Source organism: Stegodyphus dumicola, chromosome 4 (genome assembly GCF_044657685.1).
Source record: "Stegodyphus dumicola isolate Sdum_Otavi_A_Nest chromosome 4, ASM4465768v1".
Taxonomy (NCBI): domain Eukaryota; kingdom Metazoa; phylum Arthropoda; class Arachnida; order Araneae; family Eresidae; genus Stegodyphus; species Stegodyphus dumicola.
This window is the reverse complement of record NC_140771.1, coordinates 158,696,802-158,722,179: the sequence shown is the minus strand read 5'-3', so window position 1 is coordinate 158,722,179 and position 25,378 is coordinate 158,696,802. Positions and strand designations below refer to the sequence as shown.

The 25,378-nt window shown below is 33.7% G+C and overlaps 1 protein-coding gene across 1 annotated transcript in view; it reads left to right on the top strand.

Annotated features, from left to right (window-relative positions):
• Window positions 1–4,745: 4,745 nt before the first annotated feature.
• LOC118192700 (uncharacterized) overlaps window positions 4,746–25,378 on the top strand; it is an 84,354-nt gene continuing 63,721 nt past the window's right edge. Inside the window, exons 1-2 of the mRNA XM_035363700.2 lie at window positions 4,746–5,044; window positions 16,273–16,452. Of these exons, the coding sequence (XP_035219591.2) occupies window positions 4,799–5,044; window positions 16,273–16,452 (426 nt within the window). The 5' untranslated portion in view covers window positions 4,746–4,798. The remainder of the gene's footprint in view (window positions 5,045–16,272; window positions 16,453–25,378) is intronic.

Below are 25,378 nucleotides of genomic sequence, written 5' to 3'. Positions count from 1 at the left end.
TTCACTATATACAGAGCGTATTCTTAGGCCGCCGCCTTCAACATGAACAAACTTTTCTCTTTTTTTACTATGCGAGCAACAGCGCCTTCTAGCCTTTTCTTTTAAATTACATACAGTACTTGATGTGGCTTGGCAAAGGCTACCTCAGGCAGCTATCAATGAACTCAATGATAGCAGGCTCGCCGGATTGTGGCCTGTATCACTGCCCTATGTGGGCACAGTAGATACTGAATAAATTGGTTCATAATTATTTTATGTGTCTGTTTTTTTTTTTTTAATCATTTGCATATCTATCTCACAACTCTCGATCCTGCAATTTGAAAGACGCTACGAGCGTTCTTTCTTGGTGTTGCAATTTCACTATTGAGGAGTGTATGATACATCTTTATGAAATTTCTTGTTTACTTTATATGGCATATTTTTATTTATGTATATGAATTTTAAGTCGATTAAGTTTGTACAAAGTTCTTTCTATTTTGCCAGACAAAACTCATTTTTCTGAAATTCTCATAAAATAAAAGTGAACTCTTATTTCAGTAATTCGTCGTAATTAGAATTATTATTTACGGTAATTGTTTTTCCAGTTCCGTTTGCAAAATGTTTCTTTTCTTTTTTTTTAAATTAAACTTCTTTATTTATTGTCAAACTATCTATAAAATCAATTGTTAAAACATGCCTGTCGGTCGAGAGCCTTAGTCAATTATAATAACACATTTGATAAAGTCATAGTTTAAAGTACTAGCTACACTAAAATACTAAACAGGAAGTATAATATTAGAATACAATATATTTAACTAGCTATATCTGTGCGCTATTTCGGAAAACATAGCCTTTACTTGGAGTCAGAATTTTAACAAACCCCATAGTAAGATGGGTATAGCTAATGGGTCATAAATTGCTTACAGCAGGACGATTATGTGGGCAGCTTTCTTTTTTTTCCTGATTTCTGAAGCGAAAAGGATTAGATTGGCTTGGATTATGGCAGAGCAACTCATAGCTATCTGCTTAGTCAGAGAAATCATCGTCGAACACTTTTTAAAAGAAACGGGCTTATATTCGCTTTAAACATAGGAAAACGACGAAAAATCCCAAGGAGTCAACCTGTTCGCGGGATTGAAACCCAAGTTGAACTATCAGTGTTCAGAGATATTACTGTTCAGCCACTTGTGGATTCTAGGAGCGAAGAGGACGTGTAGGATAAATACAATTACATTGTTTCGATTGATTAAGTTAAAAGCTATATTTTATCCTTAAGTGAATAAATAATAAACTATTTTGCCTTATTAAATAAAATAATTGTAAATTCTTCCTTATATATTAAGGTGACCAGATTTTAACTTTGTAAAAAAAAAAAAAAAAAGCGGACACCATTGACCGGGGGAGGGAGATTCTTGATTAAAAATTTGGTCTATATGGAGCAACACAAATTTTCTTAGAAAACGCAAAACGCAAAAATAGTATTGTAATATATATATATTTCAACCTAAGAACAATTTACAAATTACATTTAAAAATTATGTATAGTATTATTTTATTCTTTGGCATATTTCTCATTTGAGTGAATTCTTTTAGTAGATTGCTGTCTTTTTTTTTTTAATAACTTTTGGACAATTTGTGATGTATAAGATCTGAAGGAATGATTGTGATTATTAGCATGAAAAGACATAAATCCTTCTGCTAATGCTAATTTCTTTTCTTCGTCTCCATAAATTGTTTTCCGAAAGAATTCCTGCATTTTGGAGGAAGATGCAGTAGTATTTAAATATTTTTTATGTTTCTGTGTCTCCGAGTGCTTTGAAATATCATTCTTCCAGCCGGGAGAAATAGAAAATTCCCTATTACATTTCTCACATTTTACCATGTGATCGCTTTTTTTAAAATTTTTTCTTTAACAAAAGGAAATTCACTTCTTAGATCATCTTTGAATTTGCATCTTTTGTTCTTGCTAATTATGTTAAAAATCTAAAGAAGTAATTTATTATAAATTTATAAATTATATTATAAATTTTTATCTATATATATTGTTTAATAACACAGTAAGTAGGTACATAATTACATGAACATATTTTATTGTTAGTTTAAAAATTAAATTAATTTGTTTGTTATAAAATTGTAAAGTCCTATAATTCTTTCTAAATAATAACAGCATTAACTTGTATTATTTTTCCTCTGAATTTGTCGTAACATAAGTTGTAAGCTTGTAAGCGTCACATTCAAGACCGACGCTAGACCTTCTGCCGACACTATAAAATATAAATAATAAGAGTACTGTCCACTAAATTCAAGAATATTTATGTGCTTGTGAAATACATAAATAAATTACGTACCTAAGTTATCTGGATAGCCGATTTGTTGACATCACTTTGTGGTGTTGCGTGGCCCCAACTTGTCCGCAACAATAGTAGTGACTGCTATAACCTGGAAAGTACACAACTCTTAAGAAGGGTTTAACTCCCTTTTTATTCCACTTTAGAAGTTACAGATGCGTTCACTTGACGCTCACAAACTACGCCCGTCGGTTAAATAAAAATAAGAAAGTACATCTAAAAATGAATAATAACAAGTCACTACCTACGAGGCTCTCTAAACGTAACTAACTTAACCGCGTGTTAAGATACAGCTGAGATTTCAGCAAACTTTCTGAATAAAAAGTTGAAAGATTCAACTAACTGCCGAAGCAAGCACACAGGCTGAAACGCGCGGTTCTTAAATTTCTACCTAGCAACCTTCACGCTCGTGAATCAAGAAAGCACACCTACAATCTCGTTTCCCTTCTATTTAAGTGAAAATTACTTCCGCTGAAAATTTGAATACTCTGCGCGTTCTACTAAAATTTACATACTCTGGCATTGGCAATTCCAGGGGAAAGTAAGGCTTGACAGGAAAGATAGCTTAAACTTAAAATAAATGTTAGTTACATTAAATATAAACCCTACAACTTGTTTAACTAGCACTAGCACGGAGTGTATCGTTTGAGAGACAGTTACAAAATGTTTTCGTCAATGTCAATGACAAAAAATGCCATTAAGTCCAAACAACGGTGGTTGAATTCTAACAACTGATCAACAATGCGAACTTTGATAAGCAGTTCTCGATAATCAGTTGTCAACAATTATCTGTTATTATTAAAATTTAACATTATAAAATTAACAAAAGGAATATAAGACACACATATCCTGGCGAAGTAGCCACATGGCCGCCGAAAAGCGTATTCTCACTCCGTTCCCTAGCTTATCGTGCATTCTTTCCAAAAATCGGGACTTTTTTAAAACGTCGCGGGACGCGGGACAAATTGTTAAAAATCGGGACTGTCACGCCAAAAGCGGGACGTCTGGTCACCTTATTTTGTATATATAAAATATAATTTATAACTGGAACAAACTGTATGATGCATATATGTATTACTCAACGTTTAATGCTGTATATTCAGAGTTTATTGCTCGTTTGAAGAAAACAAATGCTTTAATTGCAACTTGGGAAGTTGTCACATGACGTAAAAATTTTGCGGAAACCTCAACGCTTACTTTCTTACATAACCAGTAGAAAGCTCAAGTAACTGAACACCCGTTTTACTTGCAATAATCCAATATTTTTAGTATTATGCATGTAGTCCGTCGAGATGACTGTAACATCTATCTCATCATCAGCAGTTTTCAACCATTTTTGCCCCATGCATCCTTTTTAACACTACTGGAGGATTATCCCCCTCCCCGATGCCAAAACTAGAGAAATACATACGCATTTATTTAAACTTATTTTATTTTTTAATGTGTTTTATAAGGTAAGCAAAAAATGTATAGGAAATGATGCTAAATACTAAAACTTGAATAAAAATAATTTTTCATATTTATAAATTAAATAATTAACAGGTAACTAAAAGGCTGACCGTATTCCCCACTGAAAGTGTTCCCTTCTGGTTGAAAACCTCTGTACTAGAGATAGATTTCGTAACCATAAATCTAGACAACAACATTTATCCCGAATAGATGTTTTTGTGTATTTTTTGTAAATTTAATTGGGAGAAATTGCGAAGCTTCAATTCTGTCTTATTCTTTCTGTCACTTTACCCATCTCTCTGCTGCATTTTTGCAAAACTTCAGTTTCTTAAAATTGAAATTCAAGCGGAGCGAGAATAAGAAAAAATAACTAAAAATTGTTATTGATGAATAGTTATTATAACTATGGCAACAGAAAGTTATTATTATTATTATTACTGCTATTATTATTAAGCTATTACTAACTTATTTGTGAAAGGAATAAGTTAACTTACTGAATTTTCTCCAAAAGGAAATTAAAATGAGGTTATTTTATTTAAGCTAAATTTTAAACAGCTAATCAGTCCCGGAACACCAAACAAAGGAGAAGCAGAACTGACACAAACAACAACTACAAGCCGTACTTTTTAAGCTCTGGCTTTAACTCTTTCCTTATTGGATATCTGTTTTTGAAATAATTAAATTTTTATAGCGAGTGACTCCGAATAAAATGAGAATGGAACAGAACATCTACAACTACAACATAAAATCTACAAATTTTATAACTATTTTAAGATTTATTTCTTATCATTAAAATTGAAAACATTTAAACTATCATACGCGGTATGTAAAACTTACTTCTCCACTTTTATCCGGATTCATATTTACAGAAATCTATCTTGCATTAGTTTTAGTGGGCAAATATCTGACTAATAAAAACATTCGATGATTTCAATCTAAAAAGAGATTTTTTTTTCTTTACAGAAATTCAAGCTGATATTTCATGATTGCTTCAGAATTCCGCGCTCTATAAAATTCTAGAAATGTCATCGTCGTCCTATTCCTCACCTTCTTCACCTCGCAAGCCCTTTAAAGTGAAAAGAAGGCCCGTTCCGGATTCCACAGTCTCCGACCTTAGCGCATACTTGGAACAATGTGTTCAGCAAGATTCATCAGGATCCTTGGACAGTACGCCATCATTTCGCAAACGCAACCTTTTCCCAGACACCGTGCACTCGCCAACAATCCGAATGCAGCAAATACTGGATGTAGTTGATGATCAGTTTTTGGTGGGTGAAGTATTGTTAGCTATGGAATTTCGCTTATAATTCTCCTTTCGTTTGAGTCCATCAGATCAATACTTGCATTTATTAAAGCTATATTAATTCCGAATTAAATGTGCTAGAAAGAGAATATTCCATTCTAGTTTGCAACAGCTGAGTTAAAATGCGATTGTCATAACCTTTAACCCAGTTATTGTGCACATTTTTTGAAAGGCTTGAGACCCATTTTTAATGGGTCGATAAAACATTCGTTCTCTGTATTTATCATCTCATCAAGTTCTAATCAAAGTTAGTAGCATTAAATGTTTTTAGCTGCTTTTCTTACTTCCACTTTCTAAGCTATTTCGTACTAACCGACCTACGGTCCGATTCCATACTTGGGCGGCACAGTCAATGGAGAGCATACTTTGTTATTTTGAGGAGATGAGGGTCGAGAAGTACTTCTAACTGCTTTCTCGAAGAAGAAGTTATGAAACAAACTAAGATAACCAAGTCATTGAGCGATTAGATACTAATGCTTTAGGTTTAGAGAGTTCCCGCACCGAATTTACATTCAGCCACTGATTACTATCAGAATCAAAATCCAGTTTTTTTTTCTTTCTTCTTTCTCATATGCTGTGGCGGTGGAGGATGTTGGTATTAGATTTTCCACCGAGCAGGCATTATTACGTTCGGTTTTCGCCTTAGGTCAGAAGCCTCTTTGATGGCGTTACGGCGTGATCGCCTTCAAGATTGGAGACATAATTGAGCAAAGTTATTATCACCTTTATGGTACCCAAGGCTCTTGCCAACGAAAGAAGAACGCTGCCAAGAACAAAGGCACCTCCTTGCCACGATGAATTTCGTGGGCTCGCTCTGATATCAAAGAAAAAAGATTAGTCACAACAACCGTAGCAACAAAGATGTCGAGACAAGCTTGAAGAATATTATTATCGATATTCTATTCTTGAAGATTTTGATGATGAATCTGAGTTTCAGGATTTGGCAGATGAATCATTGGTGAAAATAGGAGCATATATAAATTTGATTTATAAAAACTCATAGCTCAATGATGATAAGATGTTAAAATCTGCCACATTTTATGTGGATATAAAATTTCCAAGGTATGATCTTACAACGTTTCCAAACCAGTTTTAATTCCTAGTTGAGTTTTAAATCTATATTTTTTAAGTACAATTGATTTTAACACTTCTCACTGACATTCAGAAATTGCAATATCTTCAAAGTGCAGTTTTCTATGATGATGCAAGACTTATTAGGGAATTCGCAATAACCTCTGATAATTATAAACATGCTTGGGACATTTCTATCAGTGGATGTGATAATCGGAGGGAATTAAGATTTTCTCAGTGAAGACAATTTTTTAATTTAAAATTTTCAAAACCTACATCTGATTCCATTGGAATGATGAGAGATACCTGCAAATAAGAAATTGAGAATTTTAAAAAACTCGGTTTAGAAAGTAATCAGTCAGTGGAAATTCTTCTGATATATGCCTTACAAGATAAGCTTGAAGATTTGTAGAAACATTAGGTATTTTTTGAAAGCAGACAAGATGAAAAATAGCAAACGCCTTCGCCGAGAATCGAACCACGGACCTCTGGAATACCGGCCCAGCGTGCAGAACCACTACACCACGAAAGACGCTAGGAAAGTGGGAGAAATACCTTATATACTCCCCTTTCTAAAGAGCGACTAGGGTTTTAGGAGACCTAGTCGCCAAATCCTGGGTGCGGAGAATCATCATCCACAACCCTTTTAGTTCGGGCGCCACTGTAGAGACATTAGGTATTTTTTGAAAGCAGACAAGAGGAAAAATAGCAAATGCCTTCGCCGGGAATCGAACCACGAACCTCTGGAATACCGGCTTAGCCTGCAGAACCACTACACCACGAAAGAAGCTAGGAAAGTGGGAGAAATACCTTATAGATTCATTTAAAATCAAATGGAACTAGAGGATAAGAATTTTTCATCTTTAAAAATGTTTGTTGTGTTTTTAGGAAAACAAGCTAGAAGACTTCAGAGTGTAAAAGGAAATTATACTCAAGACAGATCAGCAAAATCCATTGACATAACTCTTTTTTAAAACAAGTGTAAAATTCAAGAAAGAATGTTGTATGCTTTTCCAATTACCACAGCTTTTACGTTAATGCGAGAACTTTCTTAAAGTGAATGATAAATACTGGAACTTCATACGAAAAGCAAACCTGAGTTTTAATGGTCTGAATTGACCAAATCATAATGTTTCCTCATGCCAATTCACTATAGCTTGCAGGGCATGTAGACAGAAACATCACACAATTGTTCACCTCTTTCAAAATGCTGAAAAATATTCACCTGAAAGTAATTTACTCCATCCTCAAATCAACCTTTGTGTCAAACTTCAGCTAGCACCTCGGAAGAGCGGCAGTTTTACTTCACAAGGAATGTAAAGAATTCTAATTTAATTTTGCTTGCAACAGCTGTTATAAGAGTAGAAAATAGTAAAGGATAGTTTCTTGAACTCCGAGCTTTAATTAATAATGTTTCTCAAATATCTTTAATCACTGAATTGTGTTTTAATCGAATAAAGCTTTCATTTAAAAAATCTGAAAATACTCTTCTAGGACTTGAAGACACAGATGCCACACATGCTATGAAAGTAGATAAGTTAAACTTTACTCCTCATTTTAATAACGAAATTTTTTTTATAAATGCTGTAGTAGTCAAAAAGCTGACATCAAAATTACCAAACTTTGATATATATAAGAACTCAACTGAAAGGATTTCAATTAGCAGACCATTCTTTTCCCATAATCATAATCAGTAGAATTAACATCATTCTGGATGTAGATACAGTCTTAGATTTAATTCAAACTGCAAACTTATTGGGAAATAAAAACCAACCATCCGTTCTAAATCATTTCACTCTGATCCGTTTTAAATCGATTTCAGAATTCCTTAATCAATTGTCATGCTTTAGTAGGCATTGAAAATTTAATTAACCAATTCTGGGGAGTCAGTTCCAGATTTAAATCCCACTAGTCGAAATTCTGATGGTAGATTTGTTGTCAGTCTCCCATTTGTTAATTAAGCTCTCTTGAGTGATTCAAGTAATCAAGCGAAGAAACGATTCTTTTCCTTGGAAAGAAAATTTCGAGAAGAGAATCCAGAACACAAAACTCAATATATACACTTCATGGAGTATATCAAACTACGAATCATATGCAAATTGTTCCAAATGTCAATTTTTTAAAATCACCTTCAGGAGTTTTTTATTTACTTCATTTGGAGATCAAAGTGAAGCTACCAAATTAAGGGTTGTGTTTGACGTTTCTGCAAAATCTTAGTCAGGTGTTTAAATGTTATTTAACATATTGCTCCCAAACTTCAAAAAGAATTTTTAGATATTTTATTAAAATTTAGAACTCATTGTATCTCACTCACATGAGATACTGAAAAAAATGTTTCGACAAATTCTAGTCAATAATAATGATGTCGATTTCCAGAGAATCTTTTGGAGAGAAAGCCCTGAAGAACCGCTTCGTGATTTCCATATTTTGGCAGTTACGTACGGCACTGCTTGTGCTCCATATTTGGCCTTTCGAATATTAAAAAAAAATTTACATGGAGGAACAAACAAGTTTTTCAGAAGCTTCGAGAGTCACATTGGAAGGTACCTATGTAGATAATGTTCTCACGGGAGCAAAGAATATTGAGGAAGCAAAGCAATTAGTCTCACAAATTATCGAACACATGAAGAAAGGCGATTTTCCCAATGAGAAAATGGTTACTCAACGATCCTTGATAAAAAAACAATTCTATTAAAAACAGTCAGGTAACTTGTTTTTGCGACGCTTTTGAGCATGCATATACTGCAGAAATTTATCTAAGAACGGAATTCGAAGATGGACGATTCCACGTTTTATTGATTACATCGAAAAGAAAAGTTGCTCTCGGGAAGACAATAACATTGCCAAACTGCCAAGAGTTATGTGCAGTTCTTCTTTTTAGACTCATTCAATGTTCTTACATAAATTTGTTTCAACATCCTTAGTGAAGAATATTTACATTGATAAGACGATTTTTATCCTCGGACTCAATAGCTTTAGACTGGCTGAAAGATGGACAAGCTTTGTTGCTAATAGGATATAAAAAAATCAAGACTCAACTTCAGTAGCTTCATAGAAGCACGTGAAAAGTCAAGAAAATCCAACAGGTTGTGCCTCGAGAGGTATTTCTGCAGTAAAACTTAAATGTCTTTGTGGTAGGTTCTCAATGGTTGTATCAGAAGAATAGTTTCCCTCTGGATAGAGATACACCGAAAGCATGCATGGCTGATATCCAAGAAGAAATCGTTATTGTGAGTCAGCATCACCATTTCAGATACACCTGAAGTTACTACTATTTTAGAAATTATTTCCGAATACTCATCGTTTTCAAAATGCATTAGAATAATCTCGTGATGTTTAAGATTCATTAGACACTGCTAAATCTACATTCAAAGAATCAAAGGAGTATTATCCCTGAGGAGCTTGAAGCAACTAAATCTATAGTTAAACTCATTCAAAAATCAGAATTTAAACTTTAGTAGGACTATTTATAAAAGAGAACTTCTTTGACCCAGAACTGCAAAATGATTCTAGTGAATATTTTCCTTGATGGAGATGGGATTGTTAGAGTCGGAGGACGGTTAATAAACTCAAAATTAGAGCAAAATAAATAAAAATAAAATAAATAAATAAATAAAAAAAATTAAAAAAAATCAAATTTTTGTGCCAAAGAATCATTCACCACCTTGTTGGTGCAATATTATCACAAAATTTATTTACATGGTGGTTCTCAACTTACTTCGTGTTGTACCCGTTTAAAGTATTGGATACCTTTTGGGAGGGATGCAGTTCGATGAATTCTATCTAAATGTTTGACTTGCTTTGGATTGAAGTCGAAACTATGCAGTATCACCATGGGAGACCTACCTGTTCATGGAATTAATGTCGGCAGAGCATTTCTTAACGTTGGACTTGATTTTAACAAACCGTTTGTAACAAAATCCAATCTGACGCGCAGTAAAATAAGAATGCTTACTAATATTATAAATGCGAATGTGAGTTCGTTTGTTATTTTGTTACGCTTTCACGCCTTAATTACTTAACCGAACATCATGAAATTTTCAAGAAATATTTTTGATATATTAGAAAAGGTTATAGGCTATAAAATATCTTCGTACGACTTTAATTAGCCGAGATATTAATTAAAAACTACTTTTCCCCTACATTTTCCCCTTACTTTGTTGGGGTTTCTCCCTATTAAAGGGATTTGGCTACGCACCAATTTATATTTTTACAAATATCTATGAAACGGTGGCTAGTTAAATTTCGAGACATACACTGCTCGACAATGAAAATGCAACACCAGGAGTGGTCAGAAAGTGATGAAATTTGGAAAAATGACAGAGACAGCAAGCAGCAATAAGTGATCTTTATTTCAAAATGATAGTCAGAATACAGAGCGAGAACGGCGTTTGCTCAGTAGGATATGGATATGGAGAAATGTGGTGGACACACATTGTTTAACCATTGGCAATGCGGGTATTGTCCAGCCACACTAGATATCCAGATAAATTACACCCCACAGGACTTACAGGGGATGCTGCCAGGCGTTGCTTGCAATGCTTTGTATTTTACCAGACCGCGGGCAGTGCCTTTTCGTTTTCCCTTAAATATACATTGGTGTTTTTACAGTTGGTGCCTTTCGCACGTACATGCTATGGAGAGCAGCTCCAGGTCTGCTTGCATACTATGTTTTAAGTAATAGCTTTGTTATATTAGGAACCACCGCGGGCAGCGATGCACGAAGAAATACGTCTCGGCATAGAGTCGATAAGAGTGCGTATGGTGTCCTGAGGGATGGCTCTCCATTTCCTTTCAACCATTTGCCACAGTTCGTCTTCTGAACGAGGCAGGGCAGAGTCTGCAAACGGCGTCCAATCACAACCCATACATGTTCGATTGGTGACAAGTCAGGAGAGTACGATGGCCAGGGAAGCATATGTATACCTTGCAGAGCAGGTTGACAGATGCTAGCACTGTGTGGTCGGGCGTTATCCTGCTAAAAATTTGCATTAGGCAGCCCCTGAAGGCAGGGGATTGCCACCGGCCGCAGTACATTATCCAAGTATCGTTGGGCCGTCATAGTGCCCTGAATACGAACTAGAGGTGACCTGGAAACGTAGGCAATAGCTCCCCAAACCATTATGCCACGTTGTCGCGCAGTGGAGAGTTCCACAGTTACTGCCGGATTAGATCTGTCTCCACGTCGACGCCACTCACGTATGCGGCAACTGCCACTGGATAAACAGAAGCGTGACTCATCTGAGAACAGAACGTTTCGCCATTCTCTCATCCACATCGCTCCAGTCAGGCACCATTTTAAACGTTGGCTCTATGTTGTGGGGTCAATGGTAGTCTTCTTAACGGACGCCGGGAGTGCAGGCCACGTTCAACCAATCGACGGGAAATGGTTCTGTTCGCGGGAACATCCAAGGCATCTTGCACATGCTGCAGAATCGCGGTGTGAAGTGACTTGCGGGACCGCCACAGCTTGTCGGCGGATCCGTCGATCCACGCGTGCTGACGTCACTCTGGCTGCACGCACCTGCACCCCTCCTTCTTCCTATATTTCCTTGTTCTAACCATGTTCGCCATAGCCGATGCACCGTGCTCGCATCCATGTGGGTATCAGCTGCGATTTGACATAAGGACCAACCCGCCCTTCTTAGTCCAATCACCATAACCCTCGCAAAATCGTCTATCTGCTGGAAGTACCTTCGTTGACGGCGTCCTGGCATTCTCTCCTATTACACGTATCTTCCAGGACAAAAACCAACTTTCTTCGATAATTCGTCTGGCAGAAATAACGGCACAAATATTGTCCATTCTACACGTTCCTTCCCTTATAACTTACTTCACGTGCTGCGCATTTCACATCATTCGCATAACTCAGTGACGTGCGTATACTCTAAAATTTGCATAAATTTCTGACCACTCCTTCTTGGTGTTGCATTTTCAATGTCGAGAAGTGTATATCCGCTGATTGCAAAAATTTGTTGGAATCCATCGCTACCATTCTCATCTTCTTACGACTTTAATCAGCTGAGATATTAATTAAAAACTGTGAAAACGCTAATTTGAATGCGACTCAATAGCGGCATTAGGGATTTTTTTTAGTCTTCCCGTGTGGATCCAATAAATTAGTGATAAAAATTATAACTTTTGTCTAATTATCCAAATTTCTCAAATTTCTCGAAATTTAGAAACTTGTGTCGCTCTCTGAATGATAGGAACAACGGTGGTGTAACTGTTTTAGTCGCTTAATTATTTCCAGCTTAATCACAGATGAAACAACATTCCGCTTGCTATTGTTAACTCTTTGTTGACAGGCTGCGATTCGAAAGCGACGGAGGGGGAAGCTGGTATCCGGTCGACTGTTGGGTTGGCGAAAAGCTCAAAGTTCACGGATTTACACGTGGAAAATCATTTTAAAATTAATAAATCTGTAACTTCTGTCATTAATTTTAAATTCACGCGGAGTTGAAACTTATTTAAGGACATCAACGCGAGCGAAGTCGTGGGTAAAGCTAGTTAAATCATATATTTAATCATATTTATATTTTTATTCTTTTTATTTATTTATTTATTTATTTTCACTAAAGCAATTAACTTCGAGGTTGTTTCAGACTTATCAACAGATACCTTTCGAACGGTTTCAAGACGGTTTATCTCCAGATGTGGAAAACCCGTAAATTTGTATTCAGATTACGCAACGAATTTTCGAGGAAAGCAACCTATATACAGAGGCTGTTCACACATTTTTTAGACGACGTATATTGTATTCACAAAACTAAATTACATAAAATTCTTGTGTTTTAAATGTTCTATTTGACATCCCTTATTCTGAGCTATCTTTCGACACCGCAATTTCCAGGATAATAATGCCTTTTGAAGTGGCACAAGAGATATTCTATCCCATTCCTCCCGAACAGCTTTCCAGAGTCCTGTTAGGGTTTGGGGACAACGTTTGGATAATGCAGTTTTTAAAAGTCCGAAAGCACAAAAATCCATAGGTGACCCATCGGGAGATTTAGTAGGGATATCAGTTAAGGGTATGGCCTTGATACCAGTTTTTTGTTCCATTTCTTTTAGAAAATTTACAGTGGATTTTGATGTGTGACTGCTAGCTTTGTCCTGATGGAGTCTCACAGATAGATGGCACTGTGGGTAAAGCGATGGTATTTCATTCAGAAAAATTGGCGATAAAATATATTCCTGATAGTATTTGGAGTTAATCTTGACATCTTTTGCACTCTCTTTATTTTTAACTTGCCATTATAAGAAAAACCAGCAACAATCATGAATCCCTTAGAAAAATGTTCTTTCGATTCTTTGAACCATGTACTTAAACTTTTTTCTCCCATTTTATGATAATAAATGGCTCTTTTTTGTTACAATCATTTGAATACACCCATGCTTCATCTATTGTGACAATTGTCTTCCATTCTTCTTTGGATAAGTGTTTCTCATATAGAATTCTGCAGCTTGTCCTACATTGAGCGATATGCTTTGGAAGAAGACGATGTACAATAAGTTTTTTCGATTTCTTAAGATTTAAAATAACGTTTATCATTTTGTTTACAGTGGACACCGAGCATTCTAATGATTTTGCAACTGTCCTTTGACTAGCGAGATTTTCTTTTAACATTAAACAACGTATCTTTGCAATAGTCTAAGATGTCCGTTTTTGTCCTTGGATATTTGTTTGGAATTTTTGTCCCACTTGAGGCTCCAATTTCACGTTTTTTTCCTTTCTTGTTGATGATATTACCTATCGACGTTTTAGATATTACAAAACCATGACTCTCACATCATTTTTGGATAACAGAGTATGCATTTTTCTCTTCGGAAAGCGTGTAAGTGTAGCCTTCGAACCACTGCTTTGTTAAATTCGCCATTTTGAATAAAAACAAAACTTTCAATCCACAGACGATAATTTTGACTTTTAAAAACATAGTAAAATTGCATTTATTTCTTTTGCAGCAAACAATTTTTTATTACCGCTTACCAAAATCGTCTAAAAATGTGCGAACAACCTCTGTAAAAGAACAATAAATGTTTTTCAATTCTGCTAAAATTCAAAATTTTGCAGCTCAGAAATCTATTTTATGGTATTTTATCCCACCTTCAGCTCCACATTTCGGAGGACTGTGGAAGGCTGGAATAAGGTCTGGGAAGCAACATTTATTCAAAATTTGCAAATCGACTAAATTAGTTTTTGAGGGACTTAACACTCTAGTAATACAGATTGAACCATGCCTTATTTCCAGGCAACTGACTCCTCTTTCTTCACATCCTCAGGACTTAGAACCTCGTACTCTAGTACACTTTTTAATAGGTGTTCCTATAACGCCGCTTCTTGAGAAAGCTGCATCAAAATCGGTTTGCTTAAAGTCAAGATGGCATCTGATTCAACGACTTCATAATCAGTTTTGGTAAAGATGGCAAAAAGAATATCTCAGTCAAGTAGAACTACTAGAAAAGTGGATTTTGCATGTAGAGAATATTCAAGTAAATGACGTAGTGTTTCCCAAGGAGGATTCTCTTCCTTCTCTGAAGTGAAATCTTGGAAGAATCAGAGGTTTTCCTGGAAAAGACGGAAGCGTTCTAGTTGTCGAAGTAAAAACTTTGAATGGGCTTTATCGGCGTCGGATTTCCAATTGCTGTCCTCTTTTTAAGTAGTCATCCTAAACTTGAGAATTCAGGTGGGGGAGATTTATGCTAAGTTTCAAAATGTTTTTAAGCCTTATTTTATCCTCCTGTATAGGTGGGCTGTCCTCGCGCCAGATGTTTTTTCTGCGTATTTATTTTAAATTTTGTTTTTGTGGCAACAGCTGCAAAAAACAAAACTACTCAAGAATTCAGTATTTTATGAAAAAGTCAACATGAAAAAAATTCTATTAGTGCATTTAAAAGTCTAAATCTTATTTATTTTATCAATATTTATTTATGTCAAAGACAAGTGTTTCCAGATAACTAAAAGTCTATAAAAGTTCATAGTAAGCTATTAATAAATAATTAATTATCGAATTTAACACCAAATAGGGAGAAACTGTAACTGTGAACTGGAATGTTGTTAAGGCCAACACTTACATGGTTATCCTAATAGTATCGTATCTACACAAGGACGCAACATCTCCTCGTATTGGAGATGTTGTGTCTCAGTTGTCACAGTGAAACTCATTCGAAAGACAACATTTCTTGAATATGAGAAAATGATCAGCTGCATTCTGCCTGTGAAAATATTCTTTGGTAGTATTGCTTTATGACTGTTAATAGCGCTAAAAATTCTTAAATCTTGCTCTGATTTACACTAACAGAGTACTGATGCTTCCTTAGCAGCATTGTTATAATGCATTATCTGTATTTTATCAGTACTTTGTTCACTGGTTACCAATAATTAGCAGAGATCAGAAAACGCCAATAAATAATTTCCAAAACTAATAAACATGGATGAAAATTAAAAGAAGTACTTTACTTGAAAGTTTCAAAAATTTTTGATAAAAGTTTTTTCAGATGTTACCATCTGAATTTCCATGTACTTTCTCCAGCATTTAAGTTTATAACAATTAACTGATGCCCATAGCTTTATTTGTATTATAAATATCAGTTAACAAAACTGAAGCGAGGCAATTAATGAATATAATAATTACACAGTCATAGCATAAGATGTAAAATAATTTTTAATTTCTTCAAATGATTTGCATCTTCTGGAGTATTAAAAAGAAAAAAATTATTTCCTAATCATGATTTAAGATTTTTAGTCATAAAAAGCAAGTGAAGTTTATATTGAACGGTGTAAATTTCTGAAATCTTTTAGTTTGCAAGCGTTTAAAAGGAATGTGTTTAAATATCCTTGAAGGTCTAACTATTTACTATAGGATTTCTATCTTTCTTGCCAGTGTTTTAGGATTTGCTTCAGCCTAGTATACGATGTCCAGAGTCTCTTGAAATAGCTTTTAAAAATCGCTGTTGGGACAGACTGAATTTAATTAGATTTACGAAATAATTTTTAATGTCATGTTTTTGTGGATCTAATCTACACCGCTCTTTATGTATCTTATTAGGGTATTATACAATTTTTACCCTATGGATTTTCATTAACGAAAACGAAGCTCATTTATTTTTTTATTATGTTTTCAGAGAACATGGTTTCGCAAAAACTACGAAAAAGTTGAAGGATGTGATTTTCTAACAGTAGAATTAACATGCCTACTGCAACAGCATGTACCTGGAATACAAGTGAGCAAAACTTATTCGCCTAAACTTCTAATAGAAGTGTTGAAGATGTTCATACAGGATCTTCTCTTCAAATTTGAAAAGGTTTGTGTTCATTATTTATCACTCCCATCGAAATGAATAAGGAAAATAAAGAAAAAATTATTTATATGATTTTTCATTCAGTTAGCAAATGAAAGAACAAAAGACTAAATAAATGTTGATAATTTAGAAGTAAAACTGATATTATGCCTTGTAACTGAGCAAAAATGCAAGCTTAGTAACCTATTAAAATTACCACAAATCATTAAATTATTATTAGAATTAAAATACATATGTTAAAGCAACGAAACGTGAGTGAGCTAAAGTAGCAACAGGTATGCACGCAATATGGAAAGGAATGTCTGAAACAGGAGTTCTCAACTGCGGAGGAATTCACCCCCCCAGGGGTTGGGAATTTCATAGAATAATTTTCAGGACGGGAACTATGAAACTAGGTTCAATTAATGAAACCGAAACTATTATGACAGGTCAGCCTTTTGTTTACCTATTAAGTGCTTAGTTTTAATTTATGAATATAAAAAACTGCTTTTGTTCAAGTTTTGGTATTTATCAACATTTTCTGTACTTTTAGTTGTTCAATTAAAAAAGCACATTAATAAATAATCTAAATTTAAATAAATGTATATGTATTTTTCGAATTTAGAAAGAGGAGGGATTGATCGGTTACCAGTGGTGAAAAAGTCCATGGGGCAAAAACGTCTGAGAATCACCTCAAAACTGAAACCTTCCAGTACTGAAGAATAATGATTTTTAAATCTGCAGTTATGCTGTAGCTAAAAATAAAATTCTCATACATTATTTCCTTTTGATTATGTTTCTCATACGTTTTATTACTTTAAAAAACTGTGAAAATTTGAACAGTAGCATTAACTTCAAATAAAAAGGTGAAAAAAGGCGTCTTTTCATTTTAAATCAAGGTGGTATAATGAAAAATTAGTTACATATTTTATTACAGATCAAACTGGAGTTTATTCCTCACATCTGTCGCACAGATTATTGCATATATCACGTCCACGAAAGTCCTCACACGGCCATTATTTTGACAATCGTTGGACGCAGACATATACTTCCAGGTACAAAAGTGTTTTAAAAGGAGCAAAAAGATTCATGTTTTGGTATATTAAAATTTAATAAAAAAATCGTTTCGTATAAAATACAGAATATTATTTTTTTTTACGTTCCTCTGGTCTCTATACTTACATTTAGGAAAATGTTATACTTATAAAAAAAAACCACTAAAAGTTTGATTCTGGTACAAAAAAAAAATTAAAAGAGATATTTAATTTTCCAATCTGCAATTTTGATGTCATTTTCTACTTGAATTAAGAGGTCATTTTGTACTTGCCATATATTTGAATAATTCCAGGTTGCTTTTTTCCTCTTAAATGCCATTTAGTGTTATTGTGTTAACATTACTAATGTGTAATGTTTTTTAATTTATAATTTTGTTAAATATGGTAGGCCGAATGAATTTTCATACAAAGAATTCATTAGCTTCGAAACGTTAGAAACATGTTATTAATATTCTAATGTAATTTTACTACGTTAGAATCCTAATCTAAAAATCATACAAAAATTCACTCGAAATAGTTTTAAATTTTACTTTGCGCAAACAAATTACGATGTTGGTAATATGAAAAAAATGAAGCCTAATAATGTCTTCTAGAACAAGAATTCCGTAAGATTCCATAATCAATATGTGTTGTTTGAAAAAAAATATATTGATCAATCCATTTGAAGAATAATGTGTGTATATATATATATAACAAGCAAGGTAGTTAGTATAATACTGTATGACCAATTTGGTCTAGAAAATTTTTTGCGCAATATGCTGCAAAATTAAGTAAATTAGAAATTGTAGTAAGCTCGCCTAAAAGTTACCAGGAGCTGTGGCTCCAAAAAAGTTCAACACATTTAAAAAAAACAATGTCACTGAAGGGTGAGAAATAATGCTACACTAGAAAATAAACACAGTAAAATACTAAGCTTTGGAAACTAGTAATGGCAAAAAAATACAGTTAAATACCTATCGATGTGACACTTGAAAAATTAAAACATATGAAAATCAAACCAAGGAAGAAGTTGAAACATAAAACAAACAAAATCAGATAAAAATAGAAAGCGGAAAATGGTAAATTAGCTGAATTCGAGGTCCAATCTGGCTTTTCAAGGGAAATATCTAATTGAACGTCGAATCAAGCTAACTCCATTACGCGTTTTGCCGAAACAGACAATTGAAACTTTTTCGCTATAAAATTTTTAATTAGACAAAGTGTCTTGGAAAATTTATTAGTCTCAATTCTCTGTTCCAATTTCACGACGCGTCCGCACAAAATGACACATTAAGGTGTTAAAATATGTAAAAACTATTCCGATTACATCAAAAATCAAGACAAAAATAAAAATAAAAATAAAAATAAATAGCGGTTTGCTAGTAGTCCTAAATATACAATAACATACGGGCTGGACCTGCAAGCTTAAATATTTATACCTTTATAAAATTTAGAAATCTGTAATTAAATTTAAATAAAAATTTAAATGAAAACAAACACAGTGGGTCTTGCTAAGACCAAGAAAAAAGTTGTAGTAAAAGAAACAGAAAAAACTGATCTGTGGCGATGCAGAGCTCTCCCTCCTAAAACTATGTTGAAAAGGGGTTGTAATTCCCTTCTGTGTACTTCAGCGTCATCCCACTCGTCGTGTGACGTAAGTAGGGAGAAGCGATGTCTTTTGGGCATCAGCCAATACGAAAAGACTGTACGTTAGCTGTAACTCGTCTCTAATTTTCGAAGGGAGTCGGAAAGCTTGGAAAAACGTGAAAAGATTTCAAAATGGCGTCAGTCAAGTTGTTGGAAAAAAAAATTGTTACTGAAAGTGAAAATGGCTAATTCAGCTAAAACTACTTAACATGGCCACTAAATTAAGAGTAAAAGAAAAAAAAAACAGTTATTTTGTTAATAAAAAGTCATAATTCTTCAAGCTAGCGGGCGATCAAGCTACTATGAAAAACGAAAAGGCCCGATTCGTTAATAAAAGTAGTAGAAATGGCCATCAAAGAAATTTAAAACTATTTAAAAAATAGTATTAAAAGTATTGTGCCAAAATTTTTTTGGAGGAAAGAAAATGTAGTAGCAAGAATTATCTGTACATTTTTACATTAGATTCTCTGAATCACCCATCCACTTTATACCGTCCCATTGGACTTTAAGCATAAAATATCACTATCTAAGTCAAAAAATCTAAAAATAGGTAAGGCTAATGCCAGCTTTTTTAAGGTATTTTTAATTATTTTATGAGGAATTAGGTTACTTTTCAAGATAGTTACGAAGTATAGTATTTCTTCTTGTAGGTGTTTTGCAGTATTGCAGATTCTTTTTATTCTGAGTAGCTGTGAATAAATTATGTTAAGGATGACTCTTTTGGAAATATTTGAATTCCAGTTGGTTAATTTTAGTGTGGAAAAATTAAATTCTCTTCTTTTGTCGTAAACTTTTATAAAATTGTAATCAATAATATGTAAATCAAGGTAGACTACATTATGCTGCTCTGTATTTGTTTTATTTAGTTTTAAGCATGTAGGGTAGATATTAGCAACTTCTATTTGGTTGTAGTTATTAAGTGCAATGACATCTTCAATAGATGTGTTGGTAAAATGTATGTTCTTCTGTACTGAGTGAACGGACAAAGGTCAATTCTTTTGTAAAAAGGATAATTCACAGACAGAACTTGAAAAATTACCACCCATTGGGATTTTCTGCACTTGTTTAAAGATGCTATTGTTTAATTGAATAAAATTATTGAAAAGCATGCTGGAGAGGAAAAGTTGCTCTTTTTCGTTGCTAATAATGGTAGAAATTTGCGGAAATAAATCTGGAAGAGCAAGTAAGCTTGTAAATATTTCTTCAAGTGGTAGAGAAGTATACAGGTTTTCAAAGTCGTAGCATTGGATATGGTCTATTTTAAGTTAATTTACAGTTTTTAGAACTAGTTCGTTACTAGAGATCATCCAGTTGTAATGCAGATCCTTAAAATCATAGTTATTAAATTAGGTCACGTATCATACGAAGTTTTTGTGCAAAAAGATAATCTATTTCTTTAAGATAACTTTTGATACTATTAGCTATGAACCTGAATTTTATTGGAGACTTATGAAATTTTGGTAGGGCATAGAGATTGGCAAACCTGTTGTTATATTTCTGGGGATGTATTTTAAGCTTTTTATGTAGTGCGTTAAATTTATTGAGAAGAATCTTAGTGCTGGTAGTGATTTTTTTGGTAAGTGCAGGTGTTATTTAACTCTTTATGCAGAAGGTTGAAGTAAAATTGTTTTCAAATAACACTAAAATTGTTGCTGGCTTTATCAATCTTCGTGATGATAAAGATATCTTGCAGTTTTTGAATAAGATCCTCTAGATGCTTTTTATTGTGTGAAGAGTTGAAAAAAGGTGACTTGAACAGCAAATGTTGAAATTCTTTAATTAGTGCAGCTTTCCATTCAAGAAAAGTTGTAGTAGGTAAATTGTATCTATTACTAGCTCATATGATAAATTTATCAAGATCATTATTGAATTGTTTGAGGCAAACGTGCTTATTAATACCGAAAGTAGGAATAAATTTGGTGCCAAGTTGCATAAGGGTTCGCAATTCTATATCTTCAATGATATTAAGATCTCCAGTAATAACATGTTGGTGGAAAGGATCGACATATTTTTTGTAGACAAGCATTAGGCAATTACATTTGTTTTCAAGTTCTGTCTGTGAATTATTCCTTTTTACAAAAGAATTGACCTTTGTCCGTTCACTCAGTACAGAACATAAATTTTACCAGCACATCTATAGATATATTGATGATGTCATTGCATTTAATAACTATAACAAAATAGAAGTTGCTAATATCTACCCTACATGCTTAAAACTAAATAAAACAAATACAGAGCAGCATAATGTAGTCTACGTTGATTTACATATTATTGATTACAATTTTATAAAAGTTTACGACAAAAGAAGAGAATTTAATTTTTCCACACTAAAATTAACCAACTGGAATTCAAATATTTCCAAAAGAGTCATCCTTAACACAATTTATTCACAGCTACTCAGAATAAAAAGAATCTGCAATACTGCAAAACACCTACAAGAAGAAATACTATACTTCGTAACTATCTTGAAAAGTAACCTAATTCCTCATAAAATAATTAAAAATACCTTAAAAAAAGCTGGCATTAGCCTTACCTATTTTTAGATTTTTTGAGTTAGATAGTGATATTTTATGCTTAAAGCCCAATGGGACGGTATAAAGTGGATGGGTGATTCAGAGAATCTAATGTTAAAATGTACAGATAATTCTTGTTACTACATTTTCTTTCCTCCAAAAAAATTTTGGCACAATACTTTTAATACTATTGTTTAAATAGTTTTAAACTTCTTTGATGGCCATTTTTACTACTTTTATTAACAAATCGGGCCTTTTCGTTTTTATATTAGCTTGATCGCCCGCTAACTTGAAGAATTACGACTTTTTATTAACAAAATAACTGTTTTTTTCTTTTACTCTTAATTTAGTGGCCATGTTAAGTAGTTTTAGCTGAATTAGCCATTTTCACTTTCAGTAACAATTTTTTTTTCCAACAACTTGACTGACACCATTTTGAAATCTTTTCACGTTTTTCCGAGCTTTCCGACCCCCTTCGAAAATTAGAGACGAGTTACAGCTAACGTACAGTCTTTTCGTATTGGCTGATGCCCAAAAGACATCGCTCCCCCCTACTTACGTCACACGACGAGTGGGATGACGCTGAAGTACACAGAAGGGAATTACAACCCCTTTTCAACACAGTTTTAGGAGGGAGAGCTCTGCATCGCCACAGATCAGTTTTTTCTGTTTCTTTTACAACTTTTTTCTTGGTCTTAGCAAGACCCACTGTGTTTGTTTTCATTTAAATTTTTATTTAAATTTAATTACAGATTTCTAAATTTTATAAAGGTGTAAATCTTTAAGCTCTCAGGTCCAGCCCGTATGTTATTGTATATTTAGGACTACTAGCAGACCGCTATTTATTTTTATTTTTATTTTTATTTTTGTCTTGATTTTTGATGTAATCGGAATAGTTTTTACATATTTTAACACCTTAATGTGTCATTTTGTGCGGACGCGTCGTGAAATTGGAACAGAGAATTGAGACTAATAAATTTTCCAAGACACTTTGTCTAATTAAAAATTTTATAGCGAAAAAGTTTCAATTGTCTGTTTCGGCAAAACGCGTAATGGAGTTAGCTTGATTCGATGTTCAATTAGATATTTCCCTTGAAAAGCCAGATTGGACCTCGAATTCAGCTAATTTACCATTTTCCGCTTTCTATTTTTATCCGATTTTGTTTGTTTTATGTTTCAACTTCTTCCTTGGTTTTATTTTCATATGTTTTAATTTTTCAAGTGTCACATCGATAGGTATTTAACTGTATTTTTTTGCCATTACTAGTTTCCAAAGCTTAGTATTTTACTGTGTTTATTTTCTAGTGTAGCATTATTTCTCACCCTTCAGTGACATTGTTTTTTTTTTTTAAATGTGTTGAACTTTTTTGGAGCCACAGCTCCTGGTAACTTTTAGGCGAGCTTACTACAATTTCTAATTTACTTAATTTTGCAGCATATTGCGCAAAACATTTTCTAGACCAAATTGGTCATACAGTATTATACTAACTACTTGCTTGTTAATATATATATATATATATGCTCTTCACCGTCACGCAATCTTTTAACACGAAACCTTCTTCTAAACTTTTATTTTTGGCTAAGTACAAAAGCAAATACTTCCCTCTTCAATTTGCGTACGGTTCTTGAATATTATGTTCAACATTTAAACTAAAGATTTCGGTGAATTTTTAGTGTGTTCGAGTCATACATTTTACATTGTGTTTTTATAATGAGAATGACATTTTATGAAATTTGAGTATGGGGATTGGGGAGTATATAAAAGTTAAATTTCGTAATTATTAAAAATTTTATTTTTTGAAAGTTTAAAAAAGCCAAAATATGAATACTTGTGACATTTAAAATGTGTTTGTAACAGACAGTATATATCTACGACAAATAATTTCGAAAAGAAAAGCAGAATACGGACTTTTGTCGGTGAATTGTATATACATATATACACTCCGTATATACACTCCACCGACAAAATACTACATACATTCACTGCAAAGTTCATACTACATACACTGCAAAGTTAATTAATTAATACTACATACACTGCAAAGTTATGGAAATCTCCATTAAAGAAAGAAATTTTTAATTTCAGTCTCAATCTTTCTGCACGTTAATCTTTATTTCCGATTCAAAACAATGTTTGCAATATAAATTACTGTAGTACAAATTGATATTTTTAGGTGGTCAAAAAATACGCAGTAAAGAAAAGAAAAAAAAAGTTTATGTCAATAAATTCAAAAATGATTCAACGAAGAAAAAGATTGTTTAGACTGCTTACCTGAAAATTTAATGTGCTATTTAATCAAATATTCTTTCACCAGCCTCTCAATATCTAATATTTCCTTCAATTTATCAGCTCTGTAAGCAATTCTGCGAAACTTGAGTAAAAATAATTTATTTCAGCAAATCTCGCAAAACCTGAAATAACGAACTCTTCATACAGAGCTTCCCGGATGACTACTAAATCTTGACTCTTTCTTCTGTGTGCATTAATTTCCTTTTCAAACTGAACTAAGAACAAAGTTATTTAAAATAGCGGATTCGATTTCACATGAATGCAATTTCGGATCTATCATTAATTTGAGTTCTAGAATATCACTAGATTGTTGTTAATAGAATATGTATGCGTTTTTGTAAATGTTCCTCCTGCCCGTTCTAGGGAATCTGTAGAAACCGGGATTTCCAAATTTGTTCCCTTACGCGCTGGATTTTACGCACTGCTACTTTACTCTTTAGCATACGTTAAAGGTTCTGGTCAGATGAATTTAACCGTTAAGTCCACATGTTTTTTGAGCAGCAATTTTATTGCTGTGGAGAGAATAGCGAAGTATATATTGGAATAAATAAGGCATGAATTATTGTCTTGTATAGTTGATTACACAATCGAAGTAAGTTACTCGAAACACCTATAAATAAACTTTAAACTTTTACTAGTTAATTCCTGTAAATTTAGACAGTAAAGGCATCTGAAGTAGACTCGGTGACTTTGAATGAACCTCTAGCTGGTTTTGAAACAGTTACCAGTTTATTTTTAAACGACAGCACATCAGTCTCCTTTTCTACATAATTTCCGCCAATTTATCGTATCGTACAACCAGTTTATGAATCGCCTCTTCATAGAAGTTTGCCGCCTGATTTGACAACCACTGCAACACGGTCGTTTTGATCTCATCATCGTTGTTGTGGAGAAGACCGCCCAGATGCTTCATCAAATGCAGAAACAGGTGGTAGTTACTAGGCGCTAGATTGGGACTGTACGGAGAGTGTTCAAGTTTTTGCCAACGTAACGATGAAAGGATATCTTGAGTTCATTTAACCGACATGTGGACAAACATTGTCACGAACCAAACGATCCCCGTTCTCAGCATGCAACGCCTTTTGTTTTGGATTGCACGAGGCAGTTGGTTTAAGGCCTTGCAATACGGCGCAGAATTTATTGTGTCAAGACGAGGCAAAAAATCCGCAAGCAACACCCCTTTCCTGCCCCAAAGCATAGTATACATGATTTTCTGGACTGAAACTATTTGCTTGAACTTCACTCTGATATTGATTATGAATGCCGCCATTCCATGAATTGCTGATTCGATTCTGGTGTAGTCTAAGCCACCCAGGTTTCGTTCCCTATGACTAATTGGCTTAAAAAAATCATCGCCTTCCATACTGTACCGCTGAATGAAAGTTAAAACACTACTTAAATGACTGTTTTGTACACCTCTATCAACATTTGTGGTACTCAGATTGCCTACAGTTTTCGATAATTTA